This window comes from Oncorhynchus keta, chromosome 9 (assembly GCF_023373465.1).
Source record: "Oncorhynchus keta strain PuntledgeMale-10-30-2019 chromosome 9, Oket_V2, whole genome shotgun sequence".
Taxonomy (NCBI): Eukaryota; Metazoa; Chordata; class Actinopteri; order Salmoniformes; family Salmonidae; genus Oncorhynchus; species Oncorhynchus keta.
In genome coordinates, this window is record NC_068429.1 from 21,997,283 (window position 1) to 22,023,708 (window position 26,426).

Below are 26,426 nucleotides of genomic sequence, written 5' to 3' on the forward strand. Positions count from 1 at the left end.
ACTGTGCTATCAAACCTCCAAACGAGCTTCAATGCCATACAGCACTCCTTCCGTGGCCTCCAACTGCTCTTAAACGCGAGTAAAACCAAATGCATGCTTTTCAACCGATCGCTGCCTGCACCCGCATGCCCGACTAGCATCACCACCCTGGATGGTTCCAACCTTGAATATGTGGACATCTATAAGTACCTAGGTGTCTGGCTAGACTGCAAACTCTCCTTCCAGACTCACATCAAACATCTCCAATCAAAAATCAAATCCAGAGTCGGCTTTCTATTCCGCAACAAAGCCTCCTTCACTCACGCTGCCAAGCTTACCCTAGTAAAACTGACTATCCTACCGATCCTCGACTTCGGCGATGTCATCTACAAAATGGCTTCCAACACTCTACTCAGCAAACTGGATGCAGTCTATCACAGTGCCATCCGTTTTGTCACTAAAGCACCTTATACCACCCACCACTGCGACTTGTATGCTCTAGTCGGCTGGCCCTCACTACATATTCGTCGCCAGACCCACTGGCTCCAGGTCATCTACAAGTCCATGCTAGGTAAAGCTCCGCCTTATCTCAGTTCACTGGTCACGATGGCAACACCCATCCGTAGCACGCGCTCCAGCAGGTGTATCTCACTGATCATCCCTAAAGCCAACACCTCATTTGGCCGCCTTTCGTTCCAGTACTCTGCTGCCTGTGACTGGAACGAATTGCAAAAATCGCTGAAGTTGGAGACTTTTATCTCCCTCACCAACTTCAAACATCAGCTATCCGAGCAGCTAACCGATCGCTGCAGCTGTACATAGTCTATAGGTAAATAGCTCACCCTTTTTCACCTACCTCATTCCCATACTGTTTTTATACTGTTTTTATTTATTTACTTTTCTGCTCTTTTGCACACCAATATCTCTACCTGTACATGCCCATCTGATCATTTATCACTCCAGTGTTAATCTGCAAAATTGTATTATTCGCCTACCTCCTCATGCCTTTTGCACACATTGTATATAGACTGCCCATTTTTTTCTACTGTGTTATTGACTTGCTAATTGTTTACTCCATGTGTAACTCTGTGTTGTCTGTTCACACTGCTATGCTTTATCTTGGCCAGGTCGCAGTTGCAAATGAGAACTTGTTCTCAACTAGCCTACCTGGTTAAATAAAGGTGAAATAAAAAAATAAAATAAAAAAAAATAAAATGAGGAGAATGACGTATTTGATTTCCATGTCCACCAGCTTTGCACAGTTTCTGCAATCAACATATCTGCATCTAGCTATTCATTACAGTAGCTAGCTAGGCTAGTGAGTGCTTTCTTAAGGTGGAAAATGTGCGCACCTATAGCCTCAGTGGACGGAGGGAGAGAGGGCTGCCATCTCTCTCTCTCTATCTCTCTCTCTCTAGTCTGAGGAGTTTTCTAGGCAGAGACCATGGCGTGTTTTTGAAGGAGAGACTGTGGCAGCTACCATTCACAGTGTACACTCCCAGTCAGTAGCCTTTTGGACATATGGGTACTGGGTAGGCTACTTGAGAGGCATTGAGTTGAACAGCTAACTGGTTGTTTGTTGAATGAACATCCCCTGATCAATCCATCCCTACGTCTCATATTTTTCATTAAGAAAATGACTTATTATTGTGATATTACAGCTGTTATGATCTGCACATGTCAGTGATAAATAGCCAGTCCTATACTTTGCAAAGCCCCTTGATTCCCTCAATGATGTCTCAGAGCAATTGATAGAAATCCATCAATAGTGTGATTTGTTGGTTGTTTTACAACAGTTGTTTTCCCTGCTAAAATTGTTCATACAGATTATACCCTTTAATGCTGATCATGAGTGATAATGTGTCTGTTTGCAAATAGATTGAGTCTGCCTGAGTCATTACACATGTATTCAAGGCAGGTATCTCAGGTGCACTTACTAAAATGTCTTTCCAACTACGAAGTGGATAGTAAGCTAAATTAGACACTTATGTCTGCTAAGTAACTTGGTAATAACCAGAAGGATGTTGTGACAACATGTCTGTCTGTCTGTCTGTCTGTCTGTCTGTCTGTCTGTCTGTCTGTCTGTCTGTCTGTCTGTCTGTCTGTCTGTCTGTCTGTCTGTCTGTCTGTCTGTCTGTCTGTCTGTCTGTCTGTCTGTCTGTCTGTCTGTCACCCGTTGTCAATTAAAGTGTTTGTGTTCTGACAAGTAGGGCCATATGGTACTGGTTCCAGACACATGCCATACACGGCAGAGAAGAGAGAGAGACAGAGCTTGGTCCGCTAAGCTTCGGCAAAATTAGTTTCTATCTCGCCGAATATGGAGGCTGAACATTATAATACACAGAGCATTCACTTTTACGCTTTAGTTCTTTCACATTCAGTGCTTCTTTTCTTCTATGTATTTAATAATATATAAATGTTTTCCTTTACAGTACAGTGCAGCTGCATGCGGCAGTCTATTTAAAAAAGCCACCTGTTTGGTACAGAGACTCAGGCTTCCTCCCAAATTGCACCCTATTCCCTACATAGTGCAATAGATTTGACCATAGCCCTATGTGCCCTGGTCAAAGGTAAAGTACACTATATAGGGAAAGGGTGCTATTTAGAACACAGCATGAGTGTAATTAAAACAAGCTTGTTTCTTAATAGAATCAAGCAAAAAAACAATTAACGAGGCCTCTCCTTTATGGGTTTATCAGTCCAACCAATTACAATTCCTCCTCAGCAGTGTTCAAAAGAACCATTCACCGCTCAGTGCACAGCGCGATAAGCCTGAACCGCGCTGATATTTGCACTCAAGCTAATTTATACACACACACACACACGCACGCATGCACGTACACACACACACACACACACACACACACACACACACACACACACACACACACACACACACACACACACACACACACACACACACACACACACACACACACACACACACACACACACACACACACACACACACGCGCACACACACACATACAGCAGCAGGTTGATGTTTATTGTCATGAATCTTGCCCTGGAGGCAGAAGTGAGCGATTTCCGCTAGATGAGCCAGCTGCAAAAATTGTATATATTGTAAAAATATATGAGAACAATGCAAAGTTAGGGTTAGCAATTTGGGTACGGTTAAGTTAAGGCTACACCAACATCTTACATTTACATACATTTCCTCAGGAGTGACTGAACTAAACCAATCTCCAATATTACATTATACTATACATTTCCCCAGGGGTGAAAAATAAAGAACAATGCAATCATACACTACCCCGGGTATACATTTGGGTGACGGTAAACCAATCTCAAATGCTCATCTTACATTTACATACATTTCCTCAGGAGTGACTGAACTAAACCAATCTCCAATACTCACTCATACATTACCCCGACTATACATTTCCCCAGGGGTGACTGAACTAAACCAATCTCAAATGCTCACTCATACACTACCCCAACTATACATTTCCCCAGGGGTGACTGAACTAAACCAATCTCCAATACTTACTCATACACTGGTTGGCAGAGTCTCCGGTGGCCCTGGCCCAAGGCCTGTCCTGGTAGAATGGGTGACACCTTTGGCAGTCCAGCCCGACAGTGTGATGCTGGCAGTCACACACCAGAGCCCCCTGCTCGTCCAACACACACTCACTGCCATGGCCATTACACTTACACCTGGCGGATAAAGATGGAGAGGTGTGTGTACCCACACACACATTTACAGATATACATTTGTATGGACTCGTACATACAGTATATGCACTGAGCGCACACACGTGCACGCATGTACGAATACGCACACACACAAACACACACACACACATAAAAGGAAATGAACAGAGAACAGAGAATAGGACAGAACGGAGGAGATGTAAAATGAGAAAGTATTTTCACTGTGACTTTTCACCTCCCATTACCTATCAGTGGCAGATACAGTACATCGCCTTGGATAACGTGGGGTTTTATACCCTTCAGTGAATACTGTTCTGCTCATCTCCCCTGTGTGTCCAACTCTCGTCTGCACAAGATGTCCCTGAGCGTAAACAACTTCAACTACTAGTCACTGTGTGTATGTGTGTGCATGTGAGTTATTGTGCTATATATCAAGTTATGCATATCCTTTCCAACCAGTCGAGAAAAGACAATTTCCTATGTCTAGAAGTCATTTAATGATCAAGGATGTTTGGCCAATAGCTGTTAGCTGAGGCCCTATCTTTACTGTGACACGGTGAGGATGACAGTGTCTTATTCTCCTTGTTGTGTTGATTCTGTATAGTGCCTGCCTGCATCCCAACTGACACCCTCTTCCCTATACAGTGCATTACTTTTGACTAGAGCTCTTTGGGCCCTGGTAAAAAGTAGTGCATGAAATAGAGTGCCATTTGGGGTGCATCCTCTGTCATTGGTTCTGCAGAGGGCCTTTCTGTGAGGGAAGAGGGGGGCTTATCATCGCCTGTCCCTGTCAGATTTAACCAGCTGTCCCAGATCCAGACTCTTTATGCTAACGGCTCCCAATCAGTTATTTCTGTTTCTGTTGTTGTTGTTGTTGTGACAAGGAAGTTGTTAGTAAGAAAGTGAAAATTGCCCCCAACCACCAACTCAGATGTCTCTAGTAGTAAACTCTGAGGTAATCTTGACAACCACAATAATGAATATGGCACAGAGAATGGCTCATATAGCAGCTTAGTAGTCCGTCAGTTCTGGACCATTTCTTTTTACTATTTTTGGAGTTACTATACTCCACTAGGTGACCGTTTAATCCAACACATTGACATACCCTGACACTAATTGTGTCCATTCATAACATTCAGTGTGCGAATTGACCAAGCGACAAGTGCTAGCACTGCTCTGGCCAATCCAACAAGCTAGGCTGACTACGCAAGCCCAACAAGTTGTCAGCTTGCCCCCCTTCATTCCCTCAGGTGTCATGGTGACATTGTTGGGTCATTTGTCAAACTGTCACCCCTCGCTTTGATCATAAACACTTATGACAGGTGTCAGATCCTGTTGAAGCAGTGAAGGCTTCATCTCAACTACTTAAGAAGGTTCATGTTATTGTGCCGTGCCCATGGACATCCTGTCTGTGCTGCCCGCCTCCTGTTGTCCCTTCTCGTTACTGTGAGGAATAAGCCCAGGGACCAGCAGACCTGTGTTCAAGTATTATTTGAAATCTTTCAAATACTTGGAGTGTTTGCTCTGGTCTACCCGGAGTGCCAGATGCACCGGGTTTGCCGTTTTGAATGATTTCAAATATAATTTGAACCCAGGTCTGAGGACAAGAGACAGAGCAGGGACAGTGATGAAAAAGACATGGGGACAGAGGAGGATGATGTGGCTCTGTTCTTTTTAGGGGGGAACTTGGTAGATTGTAAGGCTACAATCTACTGTCCAGGACCATACAGTGCACAGAGAGGAAGGAAATGTGGAGAAGCATTTTATTATCTGATTTAATATCTATTTTATTATCTACAAAATGGGGCACTATAACGAGCTGGGTTGTTGTTTCATAGTCGAGTCTGTCTGAGAAATGAGCAAAGACAACGATAAATCAAAGCAAACAGGCTCTCTCTCTTCTTCTCTCCCTCTCTTCTTCTCTCCCTCTCTTCTTCTCTCTCTCTTCTCTCTCTCTCTTCTTCTCTCTCTCTTCTTCTCTCCCTCTCTTCTTCTCTCCCTCTCTTCTTCTCTCTCTCTCTTCTTCTCTCTCTCTCTTCTTCTCTCCCTCTCTTCTTCTCTCTCTCTCCTTCTCTCTCTCTCTTCTTCTCTCCCTCTCTTCTTCTCTCTCTCTCTTCTTCTCTCCCTCTCTTCTTCTCTCCCTCTCTTCTTCTCTCTCTCTCTTATTCTCTCCCTCTCTTCTTCTCTCTCTTCTCTCCCTCTCTTCTTCACTCCTTCTCTTCTTCTCTCTCTCTCTTTTCTTCTCTCCCTCTCTTCTTCGCTCCTTCTCTTGTTCTCTCCCTTTTTCTCTCCCTCCTTCTCTTAGACGGCAGGTGTGTGTTACCTGGCGCCTACGGAGAAATCGGAGATGGCGTAGAAGTAGGATCGCAGCACCTTGGCGTCCTTGAAGAACTCATCTCCGAATGTGTTGAGCGTGTCCAGAGAGATGAGCAGGTCAGTGGCTGTCACCCACTCCTAAAGGATGAGACAGAGACAAGGAGAGGGGGATTAGGAGGAGGGGATGGAGGGATGGTGGCTGTCAGCTACTCCTACAGAGTGGGACCGAGAGGAGAGGGACACGAGCGGGAAGGGTTAGAGCGGTCGGAGGGAAGTAATGGGTTGAGATGGAGAACAAAAGGAAAGGTAAAGACAGATTCAGGCTCGGTCAGAAGGTGGAGGAAGAATAGGATGGGAGAGAAAGGGGGGAGAGAGAGAAAGATAGAAAGCGAATGGGAGTCAAGAGAAAGAGGGGAAGGGCAGGGTGTGGCTCTGAAAGAGATATAATAGAAGAACGAAATAAGAAATAAATATAGAGGAAATGAGTAGAAGAGATAAAGAGATGATATAAGCTAGAGAGGAGACTTGGTACAGGGTTCTCAGACTCTTTCATTATAATGGATAAGGTTTTAGCAGCACACAGATATGATGACAGCTACAGTATATGAAGCTGAATGCACCATGGAGGGGCTGAATTGGAACAGTTAAATAGAATAGATTGTGAGACGTGGAGACGAAGCAAGGGAGGGGAGAGGAAAGAAAGAGGGAAAGACAAACAGCAGGATAAAGGTAAACAGAAGAGAGAAATAGGGGGAGGAAGATCAAACAGGGTCAGTTGAGGAGAGAACAAAAGGAGAAAAGATGGAATAAGGGAATATTTCTCTCCTCAAAACTTTAAAACAAATAGATTACAGAAACGTGTCTCTCACTTGGCTGGTTGGGGACTCTGTGGACTGTATGGCATCCCGAAAAAGCCTCTTTTAATCCTGTGTTGTGTTTTCTGTACATTCTCCCCTGAGGGGTGTTTGAAGTAGGGGACCAGGGGAATGAGAGGAACGGGAGGAGAGTGGAGAGGATAGGCCTCAGACGAACAACATGTGGAACAGTTGGGTACATGTACTGTACGCCTGCCTCAAGATCTCCTGGCTAGCATGCCGTACCAAGGACTAGGGGAATTGGTTAGCACCTTGTATGATGTTGATTCTTATTTAATATAGTTATCCTATGAGACCACATATATGAGAACATGTGACAACTCGACTTCAAGAAAAAGAAAAGTAGGGTATTTTTCTCTATAGCAAGATGGAAACATACTAAAGACTAATTAAGTCTACAATATTGTTTTCAAACACTATATTTATTTTTTATTTTTATTTATTTCACCTTTACTTAACCAGGTAGGCTAGTTGAGAACAAGTTCTTATTTACAATTGCGACCTGGCCAAGACAAAGCACAGCAGTTCGACACATACAACAACACAGTTACACATGGAATAAACCAACATACAGTCAATAAAAATGTATATTAAATTAAACTATTATTTGGACAAGTTCATGTAAAATGCAACCAATAATTGTCCTCTCGAGTTAGCTTCACAACTTGTTTTGTGTGATCTGTTACTGTGTATATAAAGCACTGCTACTGCAGTAAAACTTTATATTTAGCACTGCCTCAAAGACTATTATTCTATAAGGCTGTCTAAGAGTCTCTCTGATTGTCGTTTGTAAGAGATTCTGTAAGGCCACCTGTGAGTTAGCGTGGAGAGAAGTGGTGCGTGGGTCAGCTATTTGTTCACCTCACCCACCCACAACTGTTAATAACCCATCCGCATCCGCCCAACTACATGTGATAAAGTGAAAATATGAGGCCCACACCCAACCATAATCCCCAAATATAGAAAATGCGCTACAGACTACAGTCAAAGACTGCAGAATTATTTTTGACAGGGGTTTGTTTTGCCTGATTTAAATAGGTGTCTGCTTATAATTTCTGACATTTTGGTAGGCTATTTGTCAGTCAACTTGTCTGTAATTAGATACATGTAACTTCTCTTTTGTCATTATATGTTGCCCTCGAAGACTAAATAAACCCTTGCCCAACAGAATAATGTCATAGAATTCATGATTCAATCTAGTTGACATCGGTAAAGTTCTGTCATCTTTCGCTAAGAGAAAAGACGTTAAGGGACTGGGGAGAAAATATAATAAAGCAACAAAAATGAAAACAGGAAAGATTTTCTGTGCAAAATGTACAAATTACATAAGTTTGACTGGTTGTAAGGATAAACAAAGCTGTGAAAATGACCCAATGTGTTTCTGATAAGATTTAAGTTGCTCTTCGATGCATATTGTATTTGGGAGAAATACTATCAGCTTTTATGATGAAGACAGCACCTCTACAGATGGTATCTAACTGAACATTGCATTCTCTCAAGGTGCAGAAAGAAATATACCATATTCATCCACTCCTGTTCCCAAGTCCAAATGTTGCTTTGGTATATCATGTTATATCAAATGTTTAATTCTGCAGGAGTTATTATTAAGGCTTGAGCCCTATTTGCACAGGCCAGTATTATTTGAGTATTATTAGAGAACGTTGGTTATGTATTTATTACCCGAGAATGTCCGTTATTCCAGAGGATGATTCAGGTGGGATACGTTTTTTCCAAACTGCCACCTGTAATTATTTCTTAATTTTTAAATCTTTTTAATACATCAACTGTTATGATGGAAGCCTGGAGGTTTTTTTCTAAGTGTGAAGATATTTCAACAAGTCCAGGCGATTACAGGCTACACTAACAAGCTTGGTTCGCAAGTTTCTAAACCATATCAAACCATCTTTGGTATAGTGTTGCCATAATATTTGAATTGAGGAAGTGTGATCATAATCATTCAAATATTTTAGTGATCTGCAGTAGAAGACCTAAATGTCACCAGTCTTCAGATGTGAGCCAAAACAGCTAACTTGCACTTGATATGCATTTTTAGGCTATGGATGAGAAAGTGAACTTGTTTAGCTCAGTTTAGCTCAGTTGTATGCTGCTTTGGGATCTATTAACAGAAAGTGTTTCATTAAATAGGCACAATATGTTTTACCATGCATTTGCCAATGTCCAATTAACTTGCACAAAACATATAAAAAAGCATTCACTGTGAAAGTTGATAAATATAGGCCCTTCATATATATTTTATGCACTTTATCACTTTGTTAAATTTATCGTGTCAGTTATTGTTTTCTTGCTCAAACCGCGAGCAACACCTGTAAAACGAGTATTATCAGAGGACTTTGAAGTTTGCAAAAAAAACAGTAGGTTTTAGTCAATGAACAAGATTTCAGTTTCCATTTAACCCATCTAAACAGTAGGCTACAGTTCCCTTGACATGCCATAGGCCTATTTGAAGTCCTGTCTTGTGACTGTCAAATTTGTGTAGCGCCTCTACACAATCATCACACCTAACATGGCTGGCACTGCTATCATCCTCTTAACACTTCACCAAATCTTTTCAAAACATTACTTTTCTGGACATCCCTTTTCTTTATTTTCAACTCTCCTTTCGCAGCTTTTGTCTTCTTGAATTAAACTTCAACACTTCAACACAACTTCAACTTTTTCTGCCAGTCCCCAAAAGCATTATTTGGCGATTGGCTGTGTAGGCAATTTGGCGTGAGTACAGTTAAGCCCTAAAGCTTAGGCTTATAAACTAATACCAGATAGCCTAAAATAATGAAAGAAAAACCTCAATGTAGACTACATAAATTGCACAATAATTACACATATATGGATTTTTTTAAAGGTATTGTTTAATGACCCTAAACCCGTCCAACCCACGGATATAACCGTGGGGACTGCAGGTTATGAGTCAAGCCGCGCATCACTAGTGGAGAGTCAAATGGTCATGAAGCCTGTTTGGAACGTGGTGGAAATCTAGAACACATGTGTTCCATAGCCCCTTTAACCCTTAAAGGTAGAAACAGTAGGACTCCTGGACCTTGGTGACTTATATGGGTCAACAAGGCCAGACCTGGGTTAGACCTGGGTCAGATGTGTTAACATTGTGGATGGGTACTACTGCCTGGAGCTGGATCAAATGTTCAAATCCAGGTCAACATAACAGTGAAAATAGCTGAGAATTAGAACAAAACAATCATAGAAAGTGGTCATTTGTAATATGTGGACAATGTCCTTTGGAGCTAATGTGGTGATCAGTAAATATCCTTTATTCTCACTCCTGCTACTTTATTAGCTCTCTGTCTCTGTGTCTCTCTGCCTGTCTATTTCTCTGTCTCTCTCTCTGTCTCGCTGTCCATTTCTGTCTCTCTGTCTCTCTCTGTCTCTCCATCTGTCTCTCTGTCTGTGTCTCTCTCCTCCCCCCCCTCTCTCTTTGTGTCTCCCTGTCTCTCTGTCCCTCTGTCTGTGTCTCTCTCTGTCTCTCTCTCTGTCTCGCTGTCCATTTTTGTCTCTCTCTCTCTCTCTCTCTCTCTCTCTCTCTCTCTCTCTCTCTCTCTCTCTCTCTCTCTCTCTCTCTCTATTCAATTCAATTTCAATTCAAGGGCTTTATTGGCATGGGAAACATGTGTTAACATTGCCAAAGCAAGTGAGGTAGACAACATACAAAGTGAATATATAAAGTGAAAAACAACAAAAATTAACAGTAAACATTACACATACAACAGTTTCAAAACAGTAAAGACATTACAAATGTCATATTATATATATATATATATATATATATATATACACAATGTACAAATAATTAAAGGACACAAGATAAAATAAATAAGCATAAATATGAGTTGTATTTAAAATGGTGTTTGTTCTTCACTGGTTGCCCTTTTCTCGTGGCAACAGGTCACAAATCTTGCTGCTGTGATGGCACACTGTGGAATTTCACCCAGTAGGTATGGGAGTTTTTCAAAATTGGATATGTTTTCGAATTCTTTGTGGATCTGTGTGATCTGGGGGAAATATGTCTCTCTAATATGGTCATACATTGGGCAGGAGGTTAGGAAGTGCAGCTCAGTTTCCACCTCATTTTGTGGGCAGTGAGCACATAGCCTGTCTTCTCTTGAGAGCCATGTCTGCCTACGGCGGCCTTTCTCAATAGCAAGGCTATGCTCACTGAGTCTGTACATAGTCAAAGCTTTCCTTAATTTTGGGTCAGTCACAGTGGTCAGGTATTCTGCCGCTGTGTACTCTCTGTGTAGGGCCAAATAGCATTCTAGTTTGCTCTGTTTTTTTGTTAATTCTTTCCAATGTGTTAAGTAATTATCTTTTTGTTTTCTCATGATTTGGTTGGGTCTAATTGTGCTGTTGTCCTGGGGCTCTGTAGGGTGTGTTTGTGTTTGTGAACAGAGCCCCAGGACCAGTTTGCTTAGGGGACTCTTCTCCAGGTTCATCTCTCTGTTTGTGATGGCTTTGTTATGGAAGGTTTGTGAATCGCTTCCTTTTAGGTGGTCTGAGGCCAAACCACACGACCAACAACATTGGACATTCTATGGAACAAAAAGCCTTCACTATATCATCCTGGAATATCCAAGGCCTGAGGTCATCTGCCTTTGGCCTAAAGAGCAGAAACCCGGACTTCACCAAAGAAATCGGTAACACAGACATTGTCATCCTGCAAGAAACCTGGTATATACAGGAGACGGACCCACTGGTTGCCCTCTAGGTTACAGAGAGCTGGTAGTCCCATCCACCAAACTACCAGGTGTGAAACAGGGAAGGGACTCAGGGGGTATGCTAATTTGGTATAGAGCAGACCTAACTCACTCCATTAAATTAATCAAAACAGGAACATTCTACATAACATTCTACATTTGGCTAGAAATTCAAAAGGAAATTATCCTAACAGAGAAAAATGTCCTCCTGTGTGCTACCTATATCCCCCCACTAGAATCCCCATATTTTAATGAAGACAGCTTCTCCATCCTGGAGGGCGAAATCAATCATTTCCAGGCCCAGGGACATGTACTAGTCTGTGGCGACCTAAATGCCAGAACCGGACAAGAACCTGACACCCTCAGCACACAGGGGGACAAACATCTGCCTGGAGGTGACAGCATCCCCTCCCACATATGCCCCCCTAGGCACAACTATGACAACATAACCAACAAAAACGGGTCACAACTCCTGCAGCTCTGTCGCACGCTGGGTATGTACATAGTCAACGGTAGGCTTCGAGGGGACTCCTATCTCTCTCTCTCTCTCGCTCTCTCTCTCTCCCTCTCTCTTTCTCTCTCTCTCTCTCTCTCTCTCTCTCTCTCTCTCTCTCTCTCTCTCTCTCTCTCTCTCTCTCTCTCTCTCTCTCTCTCTCTCTCTCTCTCTCTCCTCATATGCCCCCAGCCTTACCTTCACATTTTACCTTTCACAACCATTTATTTTACTACCTCTTTCTCTCCTCCTTCTCATCTCTCTCTCTCCATCTCTCCCTCTCTGGTGGCACTTTCCTCACGGAGCCCTTGAGGAGGGTGTGCCTTGTGTTTGTGAGCTGCCTGTTTCACAGCAGCACAGTGCAGAGCAGAGTGGAGCTGGCACGCTACTGTTTTGGGGCCTGCTTATCGACTTCGGCCCCGCTTGACGTGGCTCCTCTCCTGCCAATGGGGTTTGGACGCTGCCGAACGACCCCAGTGCCCAGGGGCTGCCGGTGGAAGCGTACATTCATCCTTCACGCACTCCCGCCTGCCCGCCACTCCCAGTACCATCGTCAATGGGGGAAAACAGGGGTTTTAGGGGTTTTAAAAGGGGGGTGGTGGGGAGGTGGGGGAGTAGGGGGTGCTGGCTGTTTGGTAACAAATTGAGGAGAGGAAGGGGGAAATAATGAGGGGAGGAGAAGAGGATGGGAAGTTGAGGAGAGGAGCAAAGAAGGAGAGGAAATTATGTCAGTGGAGCGAGTGTCTTCAAACCATGTTTGAAGAAGGAATTTGAATAGGGAAGTTAAAGAATACAGGGGAGAGCTTATTCTAATTCAGGGCAGGAAGGGAATGATGGGAAACAAAACAGATAACTTCACCATACATTTTCTCACTCTCTCTCCTGCTCTATCTCCCTCCCTCTTGTTTTGCTTCACACCTCAACAACCACAGCAATATTAGAGGAGAGCCAAGAGTTTGGGAGATACATCAGTTTGAAGTTAGTTTCAGAAAACTTTTCCCCTCACCTTGCTGGGGTCTGGATCAGAATTCTGAGAACAATATTGTGCTGTATCATAGACATGAATGAATGCTGATTGGTTGATGATAAGCGTCCAGCTTCGGAAACCAATCCACGATGAGGACATCTTACTGCAGTCACTTCCTGACATGTGATCCATTCTGACCAATGATCAATAGCCAAAAGCAGGTGATCAGGGATCCGTCCACCATTACTCTCTGTTATAAATAGCCTCATGTCTCCAGAGGCAAAAGTTAAAGAACAGAAGTAAGTAAGAGGAGATACTCTTTGATCAACTATATCCTGGAGTCCTCCTCGTTATAGATTTAAAACAACCAACTCAGGATGATTCAACCCTCCCAAGCCTCTTTTTGATGCTTATTTCTCTCTCTCTCTCTTCTCCTCCCTCTCTCTCTATTTATCTCTCTATTGCTTTCTCTCTCTCGGTTTGTCTAAAACCTGCTGTCAGACAATGACAGAATGTTGTTTCATGAAGAAGCTTCACACAGGGGGTTATGCTAATGTTTATAGCTCTTAGCCGTGTCCATATCATGGGAATACTAAGGAAATAATAATGTTTTAAGGGGTCACATAGATCATATATTTTCCTTCACAATCGTTGTTTTTTGTTCATTATTAAAAACAGAACAGGTATATGTATTTATTAATCCCCATTAGCTGTGTGTGTGTGTTCCATAAGGTGTATTTTTTTTAAATCACATTTTATTGCTTGCATCAGTTACCTGATGTGGAGTAGAGATCCATGTAGCCATGGCTCTATGTAGTACTGTGAGCCTCCCATAGTCTATTCTTGACTTGTGGATTGTGAAGAGACCTCTGGTGGCATGTCTTATGGGGTATGCTGTGTGCCAATAGTTTAAACAGACACCTCTGTGCAATCAGGATGTCAACACTTCTTACAAAAACAAGCAGAAATTAAGTTAACCTCTCCTCCATTTTGAGCCATGAGAGATTTACATGCATATCATTAATGTTAGCTCTCCATGTACATTTAGGGGCCAGCCGTGCTGCCCTGTTCTGAGACAATTGTACATTTCCAAGGTCCCTCTTTGTAGCACCTGACCACTTGACTGAACAGTAGTCCAGGTGTGTCAAAACCAGAGTCACGCTTTATTATGGACAGACTTCTCCCCATCTTAGCATGACAGTTTTGACCATGACAATTTACAATCCAGGGTTACTCCAAGCAGTTTAGTCACCTCAACTTGCTCAATTTCCACATGATTTATTACAATATTTAGTTGAGGCTTAGAGTTTAGTTAATGAGTTGTCCCAAATATTTAGGAATAACTTATTCCTTGCCACCCATTCTGAAATGAACCACAGCTCTATGTTAAGTGTTGCAGTGATTTCACTCTCTCTAGTAGCTGACATGCATAGTGTTGAGTCATCCGCATACATAGATACACTTCACTCAAAGCCATGTAATTAGTAAAGATGGAATAAAGTAAGGGTTCCAGACAGCTGCCCTGTGGATTTCCTGATTTTACCTGGATTATGTTGGAGAGTGTTCCATTAAAGAACACCCTTTGTGGTCTGTTAGAAAGATAACTCTTCATCCACAATATAGCAGGGGGTGTAAAGCCATAACACATACGTTTTTCCATTAGCAGAATTTGATTGATAATGTCAAAAGCAGCACTGAAGTCTAACAAAATGTCTCTCAGCTAATCATTAGTAATTTGTGGAAGTGCCGTGCTTGTTGAATGTCCTTCCCTATAAGCGTGCTGAAAGTATGTTGTCAATTTGTTTACAGTAAAATAGCCTTGTATCTGGGCAAACATTTAGTTCTTTACTAAGGGTTGGTAACAGGCTGATTGATTGGTTATTTGAGCCAGTAAAGGGGGCATTACTAATCTTGGGTAGCATAATTACTTTTGCTTCCCCCCAGGCCTGAGGGCACACACTTTCTAGTAGGCTTAGATTGAAGATATGGCAAATAGGAGTGGTATTCTCGTCCGCTATTATCCTCAATAATTTTCCATCCAAGTTGTCAGACCCCGGTGACTTGTCATCGTTGATAGACAACAATAATTTCCCTCTCCCACACTCACTTTTACAGAATTCTAAATTACAATGCCAGTCTTTCATAATTTGATCAGATATACTTGGATGTGTAGTGTCAGTGTTTGTTGCTGGCATGTCATTCCAAAATGTGCCAATCTTGCCAATAAAAAAATAATTAAAGTAATTGGCAATATCATTTGGTTTTGTGATGAATGAGCCATCTGATTCAATGAATGATGCAGCCGAGTTTGCCTTTTTGCCCAAAATGTAATTTAAGGTGCTCCAAGGTTTTTTAAATGTTTTATTTCACCTTTATTTAACCAGGTCGGCCAGTTGAGAACAAGTTCTAATTCCCAACAGTGACCTGGACAAGATAAAGCAAAGCAGTGTGACACAAACAACAACACAGAGTTACACATGGAATAAACAAACGTACAGTCAATAACACAATTGAAAAATGAGTGCAGTGATCGGTGAGCTGCTCTGACAGCTGATGCTTAAAGTTAGTGAAGGAGAAATGAGTCTCCAGCTTCAGTGATTTTTGAAATTCGTTCCAGTCATTGGCAGCAGAAAACTGTATGGAAAGGCAGCCAAAGGAGGAATTGGCTTTGGGGGTGACCAGTGAAATATACCTGCTGGAGTGTGTGCTACGGGTGGGTGCTGCTATGGTGACCAGTGAGCTGAAACAAGGTGGGGCTTTACCTAGCAAAGACTTATAGATGACCTGGGGCCAGTGGGATTGGTGATGAATATGAAGCGAGGGCCAGCCAACGAGCTACCTCACCCCCCTAGTGTTTTTACTTACTGTTTTTTGCTATTTTGCATACCAGTATTTCTACTTGCATATCATGATATGAAATGTAAATCATCATCTGCACATCTATTACTCCATTGTTAATTTGCTAAGTTGTAATTGCTTCGCTAATATGGCCTATTTATTACCTTACCTCCTTACTCCATTTGCACACACTGTATATACATTTTTCTATTGTTATTGCTTGTACTTTTGTTTATCCCATGTGTAACTCTGTGTTGTTGCTTTTTGTCGCACTGCTTTGCTTTATCTTGTCCAGGTCGCAGTTATACATGAGAACTTGCTCTCAAATGGCCTACCTGGTTAAATAAAGGTGAAAAAAAGATATACATATATATATAATTGACCTGTTTCATAGTGTAGTTTCTTCTTCTTTTTATTCAAATTAGTTTATTCAGTTTAGATTTCTCATTTTGTAGTACATTTGCCAATCGGTTGTGCAGCCAGACTTATTTGCCATTCTTTTTGCCTCATCCCACTCAACCATATAATTTCTCAACCATACCATTGTCGTGTCTTTGGCTATGCCGGATTAAGTGATATGACATGGTATTCTATAAAATCCTTTCTCCGTAATTAATATTACCTGATTGAGCTAATCATGTAATTAACTAGAAAGTCGGGGCACCCCGAAATAATATTTATAGAGCTCTTATCTTCCGAATAAACTCTTAAAGACCTAGTAATATTTAACATCAATACAGTCAATATTAATCGTCACCTTAATTCAGTCTCATCTGAAAGTTGTAAATTCTTGGTTATCCTCCCGAACCCTGGCTAACAAGTTGAATCAGCAACATAAAATTGGGTTTAATTATTTATTTACTAAATTCCTAACTAATCACACAGAATTACATATACACAGAATGAATTATACCTTGATTACAAATGACGTCATAAAGGAAAATGTCCCTAGAGGGTGGAACAGATATGACAGCTGGTTACACAAAAGAAAGGGGGCTGGGTTTGAATGAAAGAGCGGGAAGACTGGGGGACAAATGGAGAAGCTGTGCTATCGTAAATACAGTATCTTATGCATTCTAAATTACCGCCCATTTGGAAAAAGAAAATGCAATAAATATTTACTCTGAGCTGCGCACCGGAAGGTTGGTGGTAGATGGAAGGCTGTGTTGCCAAACCGAGTCCTTTGTCCTTTGAATAATTTCTCTGGTGGTCAATTGGATACGTTGTAGTAACGTCGTTGTGTGGTAGACGGGATACTCTGTCTGTTCTTCCTAGCCCGCGTTTGCAGCTGCTGTTGCTAACTCAACTGCTAGGAGGTATCACTTCTGTAGTGAATAAGAGTTCAAAGTTCATACCATTTGCAACCAAAGCTCACGCTGAGGTTGGCTTAGTTCTGTAGTTGACATATTTAACGCAGAGGCTGCAGACCTCACGTACATGGAACAGGAGGTTACATTTTCATCAAGGCTTTATATAGTGGAGGGAGAAGGGTGTGTTTGAAAAGTTTTATAACCCATGTCTCTTCACAGGGGCGGGCCACTGATTGAGCAGAGCCCTATAACCTTATGAAAACCCAAATCTCTCATTTGGAAGCTAAAATTACATTTCATCTCTTCACCAATAATTTTATATTCAAACATTTAAATTGAACAACAATTCCATGTGACTCCGACACTACAATGTGCAGACTTTCCACTGTAGAGTTTATGTCATCCTGTCATTGATGAGAATGTCCCAGATGACAACCGAACTGACATCATATTCATTAAGTACCACCGCATATGTTCAATTGGTCGGATTACCAGAATATAGTTCATTTCTCCCCACCTTCTGATGTTCCCAGAATCTCTATGTTAACTCAGGGGTTTTCAAATTTCACATCAGTAGGGTAGAGAGAGGAAAAAGGGGGGAAGAGGTATTTATGACTGTCATAAACCTATCCCCAGGCCAACGTCATGACACCATTCATTATTTTTTATTTTTTTACATCAAATGAAATCTAATTTTATTGGTCACATTCACATGGTTAGCAGATGTTAATCCGAATGTAGCAAAATGCTTGTGCTTCTAGTTCTGACTATGCAGTAATATCTAAGAAGTAATCTAATCTAAGTTCACAACAACTACCTTATACACACAAATAAACACAAATAAACACAAATGTAAAGGGATGAGAAAGAATATGTGAATGAGTGATGACGAGATGGATGGATGAGGATGAGCATAGGCAAGATGCAGTAGATGGTATAGAATACAGTATATATACATATGAGATGAGTAATGTAGGATATGTAAACATTATTAATTAAAGTGGTGTTATTTAAAGTGACTGGTGATACCTTTATTAAGTCCATTTATTTAAGTGGCCAGAGATTTGAGTCTATGTTGGCAGTAGCCTCTCTATGTTAGTGATGGCTGTTTAATAGTCTAATGGCCTTGAGAGAAGTTGTTTTTCAGTCTCTTGGTTTCAGCTTTGATGCACCTGTACTGACCTCACCTTCTGGATGATAGCGGGGTGAACAGGCATTGGCTCAGGTGGTTGTTGTCCTTGATGATCTTTTTGGCCTTCCTGTGACATCGGGGGCTGTAGGTGTCCTGGAGGGCAGGTAGATTGCCCTTGGTGATGCGTTGTGCAGACCACATTACCCTCTGGAGAGCCTTGCGGTTGAGGGTGGTGCAATTGCCGTACCAGGCGGTGATACAGCCCAACAGGATGCTCTCGATTGTGAATCTGTAAAAGTTTGTGATTGTTTTAGATGACAAGCCACATTTCTTCAGCCTCCTGAGTTTGAAGAGGCGTTTTTATGCCTTCTTCACCACGCTGTCTGTGTGGGTGGACCATTTAAGTTTGTCCGTGATGTGTACACCGAGGAACTTAAAGCTTTCCACCTTCTCCAATACTGTCCCATCGATGTGGATGCTGTTGTTTCCTGAAGTCCACAATCATGTCATTTTTATGTTGACGTTGAGTGAGAGGTTATTTTCCTGACACCATACTCCGAGGGCCCTCACCTGCTCCCTGTAGGCCGTCTCGTCGTTGTTCGTAATCAGGCCTACCACTGTAGTGCCGTCTGCAAACTTGATGATTGAGTTGCAAGCATGCATGGCCACACAGTCATGGATGAACAGGGAGTAAAGGCTGAGAACGCACCCTTGTGGGGCCCCAGTGTTAAGGATCAGCGGGGTGGAGATGTTGTTTACTACCTTCTCCACCTGCGGGCAGCCCGTCAGAATGTCCAGGACCCAGTTGCACACGGTCGGGTTGAGACCCAGGGTCTCGAGCTTATTGATGAGTTTGGAGGGTATTATTGTATTAAATGCTGAGCTGTAGTCAATGAACAGCATTCTTCCATAGGTATTGTCACGCCCTGATCTGTTTCACCTGTCCTTATGATTGTCTCCACCTTCTCCAGGTGTCGCTTATTTGCCCCAGTGTATTTCGTCTTGTATGTTTCCAAGTCAACCAGTGTTTTTCCAGTTCTCCTACTTTTTGCATTCTCCTTTTTCTAGTCCTCCCAGTTTTGACCATTGCCTGTTTCTGGACTTTGTACCCGCCTGCCTGACCATTTCGCCTGACTTGACCATGAGCCTGTCTGCCACTCTGTACCTGCTGGACTCTGATCTGGTTTTGACCTTTTAGCCTGTCCACAACCATTCTCTTGCCAACCCCTTTGGATTAATAAACATTGTACGACTCCAACCATCTGCCTCCTGTGTCTGTATTTGAGACTTGTCTTGTGCCTTGATAGGTATTCCTCTTGTCCAGATGGGATAGGGCAGTGTGCAGTGTGATGGCGATTGCATCTTCAGTGGACCTATTGGGGCGGTAAGCAAATTGGACTGGGTCTAGGGTATCAGGTAGGGTGGATGTGATATGATCCTTCACAAGTCTCTCAAATCACTTCATGATGACAGAAGTGAGTGCAAAGGGGCGCCAGTAATTTGGTTCAGTTACCTTAGCTTTCTTGGAAACAGGAACAATGGTGGCCATCTTGAAGCACATGGGGACAACAGACTGGGATATGGATTGGTTGAATATGTCCGTAAACACACCAGCCAGCTGGTCTGCGCATGCTCTGAGGACGTGGCTAGGGAGGCCGTCTGGGTCGGCAGCCTTGCGAAGGTTAACACATTTAAATGTTTTACTCACGTTGGGCACGGAGAAGAAGAGCCCACAGGCTTTGGTAGTGGGCCGTGTCAGTGGCACTGTATTGTCCTCAAAGAGAGCAAAGAAGTTGTTTAGTTTGTCTGGGAGTAAGACGTCGTTGTCAGCGACGGGACTGGTTTTCTCCCACATACATCTAGTGTTTGAGCTGTTGAATTGCGACTCTACTTTGTCTCTATATTGACGCTTTACTTGTTTGATTGCCTTGCGGAGGGAATAGCTACACTGTTTGTATTTGGTCATGTTTCCGGTCGCCTTGCCAAGATTAAAAGCAGTGGTTCGGGCTTTCATTTTCAAATCCACGATTTCTGGTTAGGGAAGGATTTAATAGTCACAGAGGGTACGACATCTCTGATGCAGTTGCTAATAAACTCGCTCATCGAGTCAGCATATACATCAATGTTGTTGTCTGAGGCTATCCGGAACATATCCCAGTACACGTGATCGAAGCACTCTTGAAGCGTATGGATTCATATGGATTCCACGCTTCAAACTTGAAGCGTGGAATCCATATATCCATTGGTCAGACCAGCATTGTATTGACCTGAGCACGGGCGTTTCCTGGTTTAGTTTCTGTCTTTAGGATGAGAGCAACAAAATGGAGTCAAGGTCAGACTTACCGAAGGTAGGGCAGGGGAGGGCTTTGTATGCATCGCAGAATTTCGAGTAGCAATGATCCAGAATACTACCCTCGTGTTATGCATTTGAGGTGCTGATATAATTTAGAAAGTATTGTTCTTAGGTTAGTTTTGTTAAAATCCCCAGCTACAATAAATGCAGCCTTAGAATATATGGTTTCTAGTTTACATAGAGTCCAGTGAAGTTCTTTCAAGGCCGACAAGGGATCTGCTTGTGGGGGGGATATACACGGCTGTCATAATCGTAGAGAAATCTCTTGGAAGATAATGCAGTCGGTATTTAATTGTATTTGTAAGGAATTATAGGTCAGGTGAATAAAAGAACTTGAGTTCCTGTATGATGTTGTGATTACACCATGATTCGTTAACCATAAGGCATACAATCCCGCCCTTCTTCTTACCAGAGAGATGTTTGTTTCTGTCGGCGCAATGCGTGAAGAAACCGGGTGGATGTACCGACTCTGACAACATATCCCGAATGAGCCATGTTTCCGTGAAACAGAGAATGTTACAATCTCTGATATCTCTCTGGAAGGCAACTCGTGCCCTAAATTTGTCCACCTTGTTATCTAGACATTGGACATTGCCGAGTAATATGCTCTGAAGTGGTGGATGGTCTGCTCGCCTTCTGATTCTGACCAATAGGCTGCTCCGTCTGGAAATGGCGCCGACAGAGTATCCGCTTCAGGAAAGACGTATTCCTGGTCATGATGATGATAAGTTGACATCGCTTTTATATCCAATAGTTCTTCCTGGCTGTATGTAATAACACTTGAGATTTTCTGGGCTAACAAAGTAAGAAAAAATATGTTAAAAAACAAATAACTGCATCGTTTTCTAAGGACCTGAAGCAAGGCGACCATCTCTGTCGGTGCCATTTCCTTAATGGGTGCATGCTTATTAGTAACCTGGCCAAGATAAAGCATAGCAGTGTGAACAGACAACACAGAGTTACACATGGAGTAAACAATTAACAAGTCAATAACACAGTAGAAAAAAAGGGGAGTCTATATACAATGTGTGCAAAAGGCATGAGGAGGTAGGCGAATAATTACAATATTGCAGATTAACACTGGAGTGATAAATGATCAATTGATCATGTACAGGTAGAGATATTGGTGTGCAAAAGAGCAGAAAAGTAAATAAATAAAAACTGTGGGGATGAGGTAGGTGAAAATGGGTGGGCTATTTATCAATAGATTATGTACAGCTGCAGCGATCAGTTAGCTGCTCAGATAGCTGATGTTTGAAGTTGGTGAGGGAGATAGAAGTCTCCAACTTCAGCGATTTTTGCAATTCGTTCCAGTCACAGGCAGCAGAGTACTGGAACGAAAGGCGGCCGAATGAGGTGTTGGCTTTAGGGATGATCAGTGAGATACACCTGCTGGAGCGCGTGCTACGGATGGGTGTTGCCATCGTGACCAGTGAACTGAGATAAGGCGGAGCTTTACCTAGCATGGCCTTGTAGATGACCTGGAGCCAGTGGGTCTGGCGACGAATATGTAGCGAGGGCCAGCCGACTAGAGCATACAAGTCGCAATAGTGGGTAGTATAAGGTGCTTTAGTGACAAAACGGACGGCACTGTGATAAACTGCATCCAGTTTGCTGAGTAGAGTGTTGGAAGCGATTTTGTAGATGACGTCGCAGAAGTCGAGGATCGGTAGGATAGTCAGTTTTACTAGGGTAAGCTTGGCAGCGTGAGTGAAGGAGGCTTTGTTGCGGAATAGAAAGCCGACTCTTGATTTGATTTTCGATTGGAGATGTTTGATATGGGTCTGGAAGGAGAGTTTGCAGTCTAGCCAGACACCTAGGTACTTATAGGTGTCCACATATTCAAGGTCGGAACCATCCAGTGTGGTGATGCTAGTCGGGCATGCGGGTGCAGGCAGCGATCGGTTGAAAAACATGCATTTGGTTTTACTAGCGTTTAAGAGCAGTTGGAGGCCACGGAAGGAGTGTAGTATGGCATTGAAGCTCGTTTGGAGGTTAGATAGCACAGTGTCCAATGACGGGCCGAAAGTATATAGAATGGTGTCGTCTGCGTAGAGGTGGATCAGGGAATCGCCCGCAGCAAGACCAACATCATTGATATATACAGAGAAAAGATAATTGAACCCTGTGGCACCCCCATAGAGACTGCCAGAGGACCGGACAGCATGCCCTCCAATTTGACACATTGAACTCTGTCTGCAAAGTAATTGGTGAACCAGGCAAGGCAGTCATCCGAAAAACCGAGGCTACTGAGTCTGCCGATAAGAATCTGGTGATTGACAGAGTCGAAAGCCTTGGCAAGGTCGATGAAGACGGCTGCACAGTACTGTCTTTTATCAATGGCGGTTATGATGTCGTTTAGTACCTTGAGTGTGGCTGAGGTGCACCCGTGACCGGCTCGGAAACCAGATTGCATAGCGGAGAAGGTACGGTGGGATTCGAGATGGTCAGTGACCTGTTTGTTGACTTGGCTTTCGAAGACCTTAGATAGGCAGGGCAGAATGGATATAGGTCTGTAACAGTTTGGGTCCAGGGTGTCTCCCCCTTTGAAGAGGGGGATGACTGCAGCAGCTTTCCAATCCTTGGGGATCTCAGACGATATGAAAGAGAGGTTGAACAGGCTGGTAATAGGGGTTGCGACAATGGCGGCGGATAGTTTCAGAAATAGAGGGAATAATAATAGAGGGAATAATAATAGAAATAGATTGTCAAGCCCAGCTGATTTATACGGGTCCAGGTTTTGCAGCTCTTTCAGAACATCTGTTATCTGGATTTGGGTAAAGGAGAACCTGGAGAGGCTTGGGCGAGGAGCTGCGGGGGGGCCGGAGCTGTTGGCCGAGGTAGGAGTGGCCAGGCGGAAGGCATGGCCAGCCGTTGAGAAATGTTTGTTGAAGTTTTCGATAATCATGGATTTGTCGGTGGTGACCGTGTTCCCTAGCCTCAGTGCAGTGAGCAGCTGGGAAGAGGTGCTCTTGTTCTCCATGGACTTCACAGTGTCCCAGAACTTTTTGGAGTTGGAGCTACAGGATGCAAACTTCTGCCTGAAGAAGCTGGCCTTAGCTTTCCTGACTGACTGCGTGTATTGGTTCCTGACTTCCCTGAACAGTTGCATATCGCGGGGACTGTTCGATGCTATTGCAGTCCGCCACACAATGTTTTTGTGCTGGTCGAGGGCAGTCAGGTCTGGAGTGAACCAAGGGCTGTATCTGTTCTTAGTTCTGTATTTTTTGAACGGAGCATGCTTATCTAAAATGGTGAGGAAGTTACTCTTAAAGAATGACCAGGCATCCTCAACTGATGGGATGAGGTCAATGTCCTTCCAGGATACCCGGGCCAGGTCGATTAGAAAGGCCTGCTCACAGAAGCGTTTTAGGGAGCGTTTGACAGTGATGAGGGGTGGTCGTTTGACTGCGGTACCGTAACGGATACAGGCAATGAGGCAGTGGTCGCTGAGATCCTGGTTGAAGACAGCGGAGGTGTATTTGGAGGGCCAGTTGGTCAGGATGACGTCTATGAGGGTGCCCTTGCTTACCGAGTTAGGGTTGTACCTGGTGGGTTCCTTGATGATTTGTGTGAGATTGAGGGCATCTAGCTTAGATTGTAGGACTGCCGGGGTGTTAAGCATATCCCAGTTTAGGTCACCTAACAGAACAAACTCTGAAGCTAGATGGGGGGCAATCAATTCACAAATGGTGTCCAGGGCACAGCTGGGAGCTGAGGGGGGTCGGAAGCAGGCGGCAACAGTGAGAGACTTATTTCTGGAGAGAGTAATTTTCAGAATTAGTAGTTCGAACTGTTTGGGTATGGACCTGGAAAGTATGACATTACTTTGCAGGCTATCAATGCAGTACACTGCAACTCCTCCCCCTTTGGCAGTTCTATCTTGACGGAAGATGTTATAGTTGGGTATGGAAATCTCTGAATTTTTGGTGGCCTTCCTGAGCCAGGATTCAGACATGGCAAGGACATCAGGGTTAGCAGAGTGTGCTAAAGCAGTGAGTAAAACAAACTTAGGGAGGAGGCTTCTGATGTTGACATGCATGAAACCAAGGCTTTTTCGATCACAGAAGTCAACAAATGAGGGTGCCTGGGGACATGCAGGGCCTGGGTTTACCTCCACATGAGGGTGCGGCTAAAGGCTATCAAAACTGGTCGCCTAGAGCGTTGGGGACAGAGAATAAGAGGAGCAGGTTTCTGGGCATGGTAGAATATATTCAGGGCATAATGCGCAGACAGGGGTGTGGTGGGGTGCGGGTACGGCGGAGGTAAGCCCAGGCACTGGGTGATGATGAGAGAGGTTTTATCTCTGGACATGCTGGTTGTAATGGGTGAGGTCACCGCATATGTGGGAGGTGGGACAAAGGAGGTATCAGGGGTATGAGGAGTGGGACTAGGGGCTCCATTGTGAACTAAAACAATGATAACTAACCTGAGCAACAGTATACAAGGCATATTGACATTTGAGAGAGACATACAGCGAGGCATACAGTAATCACAGGTGTTGATTTGGGAAAGCTAGCTAAAACAGTGGGTGAGACAACAGCTAATCAGCTAGCATAACAACAGCAGGTAAAATGGCATTGACTAGGCAACGGGGCCGACAGATAAATCAAACAAGCAGAATGAAGTACCGTGATTAATGGACAGTCCAGCGTGCATCAGCTATGTAGCCAAGTGATCAGAGTCCAGGGGGGCTGGACTGGCGAGTGTTATCCAGGTTTTAAAAAATGAACAATGACTAAGTAGCTTGTAGCTAGTTAGCTGGTTCGCTTCTGGAGGTTCTTGAGTGTGTTCTAAAAATTAAAAATAATAGTGATTCCGTATCACATTGGGTGAGGCAGGTTTTCAGAAGGTATAAACAAATTTTAGAAATCGGGAAGAGATAGAAAGTACATATGGGCCACTGCGATGCAGACGGTTAGCAGGCCTGTGCTAAGGCCTGCTAAGCTAACAGATTAGCAGGCCGGGGTAAACAAGGTAGTAGTTAGCGGACCTGGGCTAAACAAGCTAGCAGTTAGCATGCCGAATTAGCAAGCAAGGAGATAGCGAGGGCTAGAGAGTTAGGCTTTGGAGGACGTCGCGATGGGGTGAGTCTGTTTATTCCTCTTCATGCAGTGACATCGATAGACCGGTCGTGGATCCGGGTATAGAAGCCCAGGAGTATGCTAGGAACACAGGAGCGCTGGCCGGGCTAGCTTCAAGCTACGTGGGTGGAAACGCTAGCCAGGAGTAATCAACCAGGGTTGCGGTTTAGCTCGATAGCTAGTTATGAAGATCCAGCTGAAAAAAAAATGTTCCGTTTGCGGAGGGAATCCGGGGATAAAAAATAAATAGGTCCGTTATGCTCTGGTTAGTGTTGCGTTGTTCGAACTGGCGAGAGCTTTCCGAGCTAAAGGTTAGCTGGTTAGTTGATGACCGGTTAGCTGAAGACCGCTAGCATAGCTGGTGGTTAGCTGGCTAGCTTCAGTTGAGGGGTTCCGGTTCCGAAGTAAATATAAATACTTTAGGAAAAGTAGCTACATTGGGTGAGGCGGATTGCAGGAGAGTATTTGGAAGCTTAGGTTTAGCAAAATGTTTTTAAAGATATGCAAAGAAAAATATTTAAAATGAAAAAGAGACGATATTTACAGAGAGACGATACGACAGGACGACTTACTGCTACGCCATCTTGGATATAAATATGCACATTATCGAACAAAACATACATGTATTGTGTAACATGATGTCCTATATGAGTGTCATCTGATGAAGATCATCAAAGGTT

At 43.3% G+C, this 26,426-nt stretch overlaps 1 protein-coding gene across 1 annotated transcript in view; it reads right to left on the reverse strand.

The window, feature by feature from the left end:
• Window positions 1-26,426, reverse strand: part of LOC118388066 (laminin subunit gamma-3-like) — a 235,317-nt gene that overhangs the window by 171,131 nt on the left and 37,760 nt on the right. Inside the window, 3 exon segments of the mRNA XM_052526033.1 lie at window positions 1,509-1,516; window positions 3,497-3,657; window positions 5,978-6,108. Of these exon segments, the coding sequence (XP_052381993.1) occupies window positions 1,509-1,516; window positions 3,497-3,657; window positions 5,978-6,108 (300 nt within the window).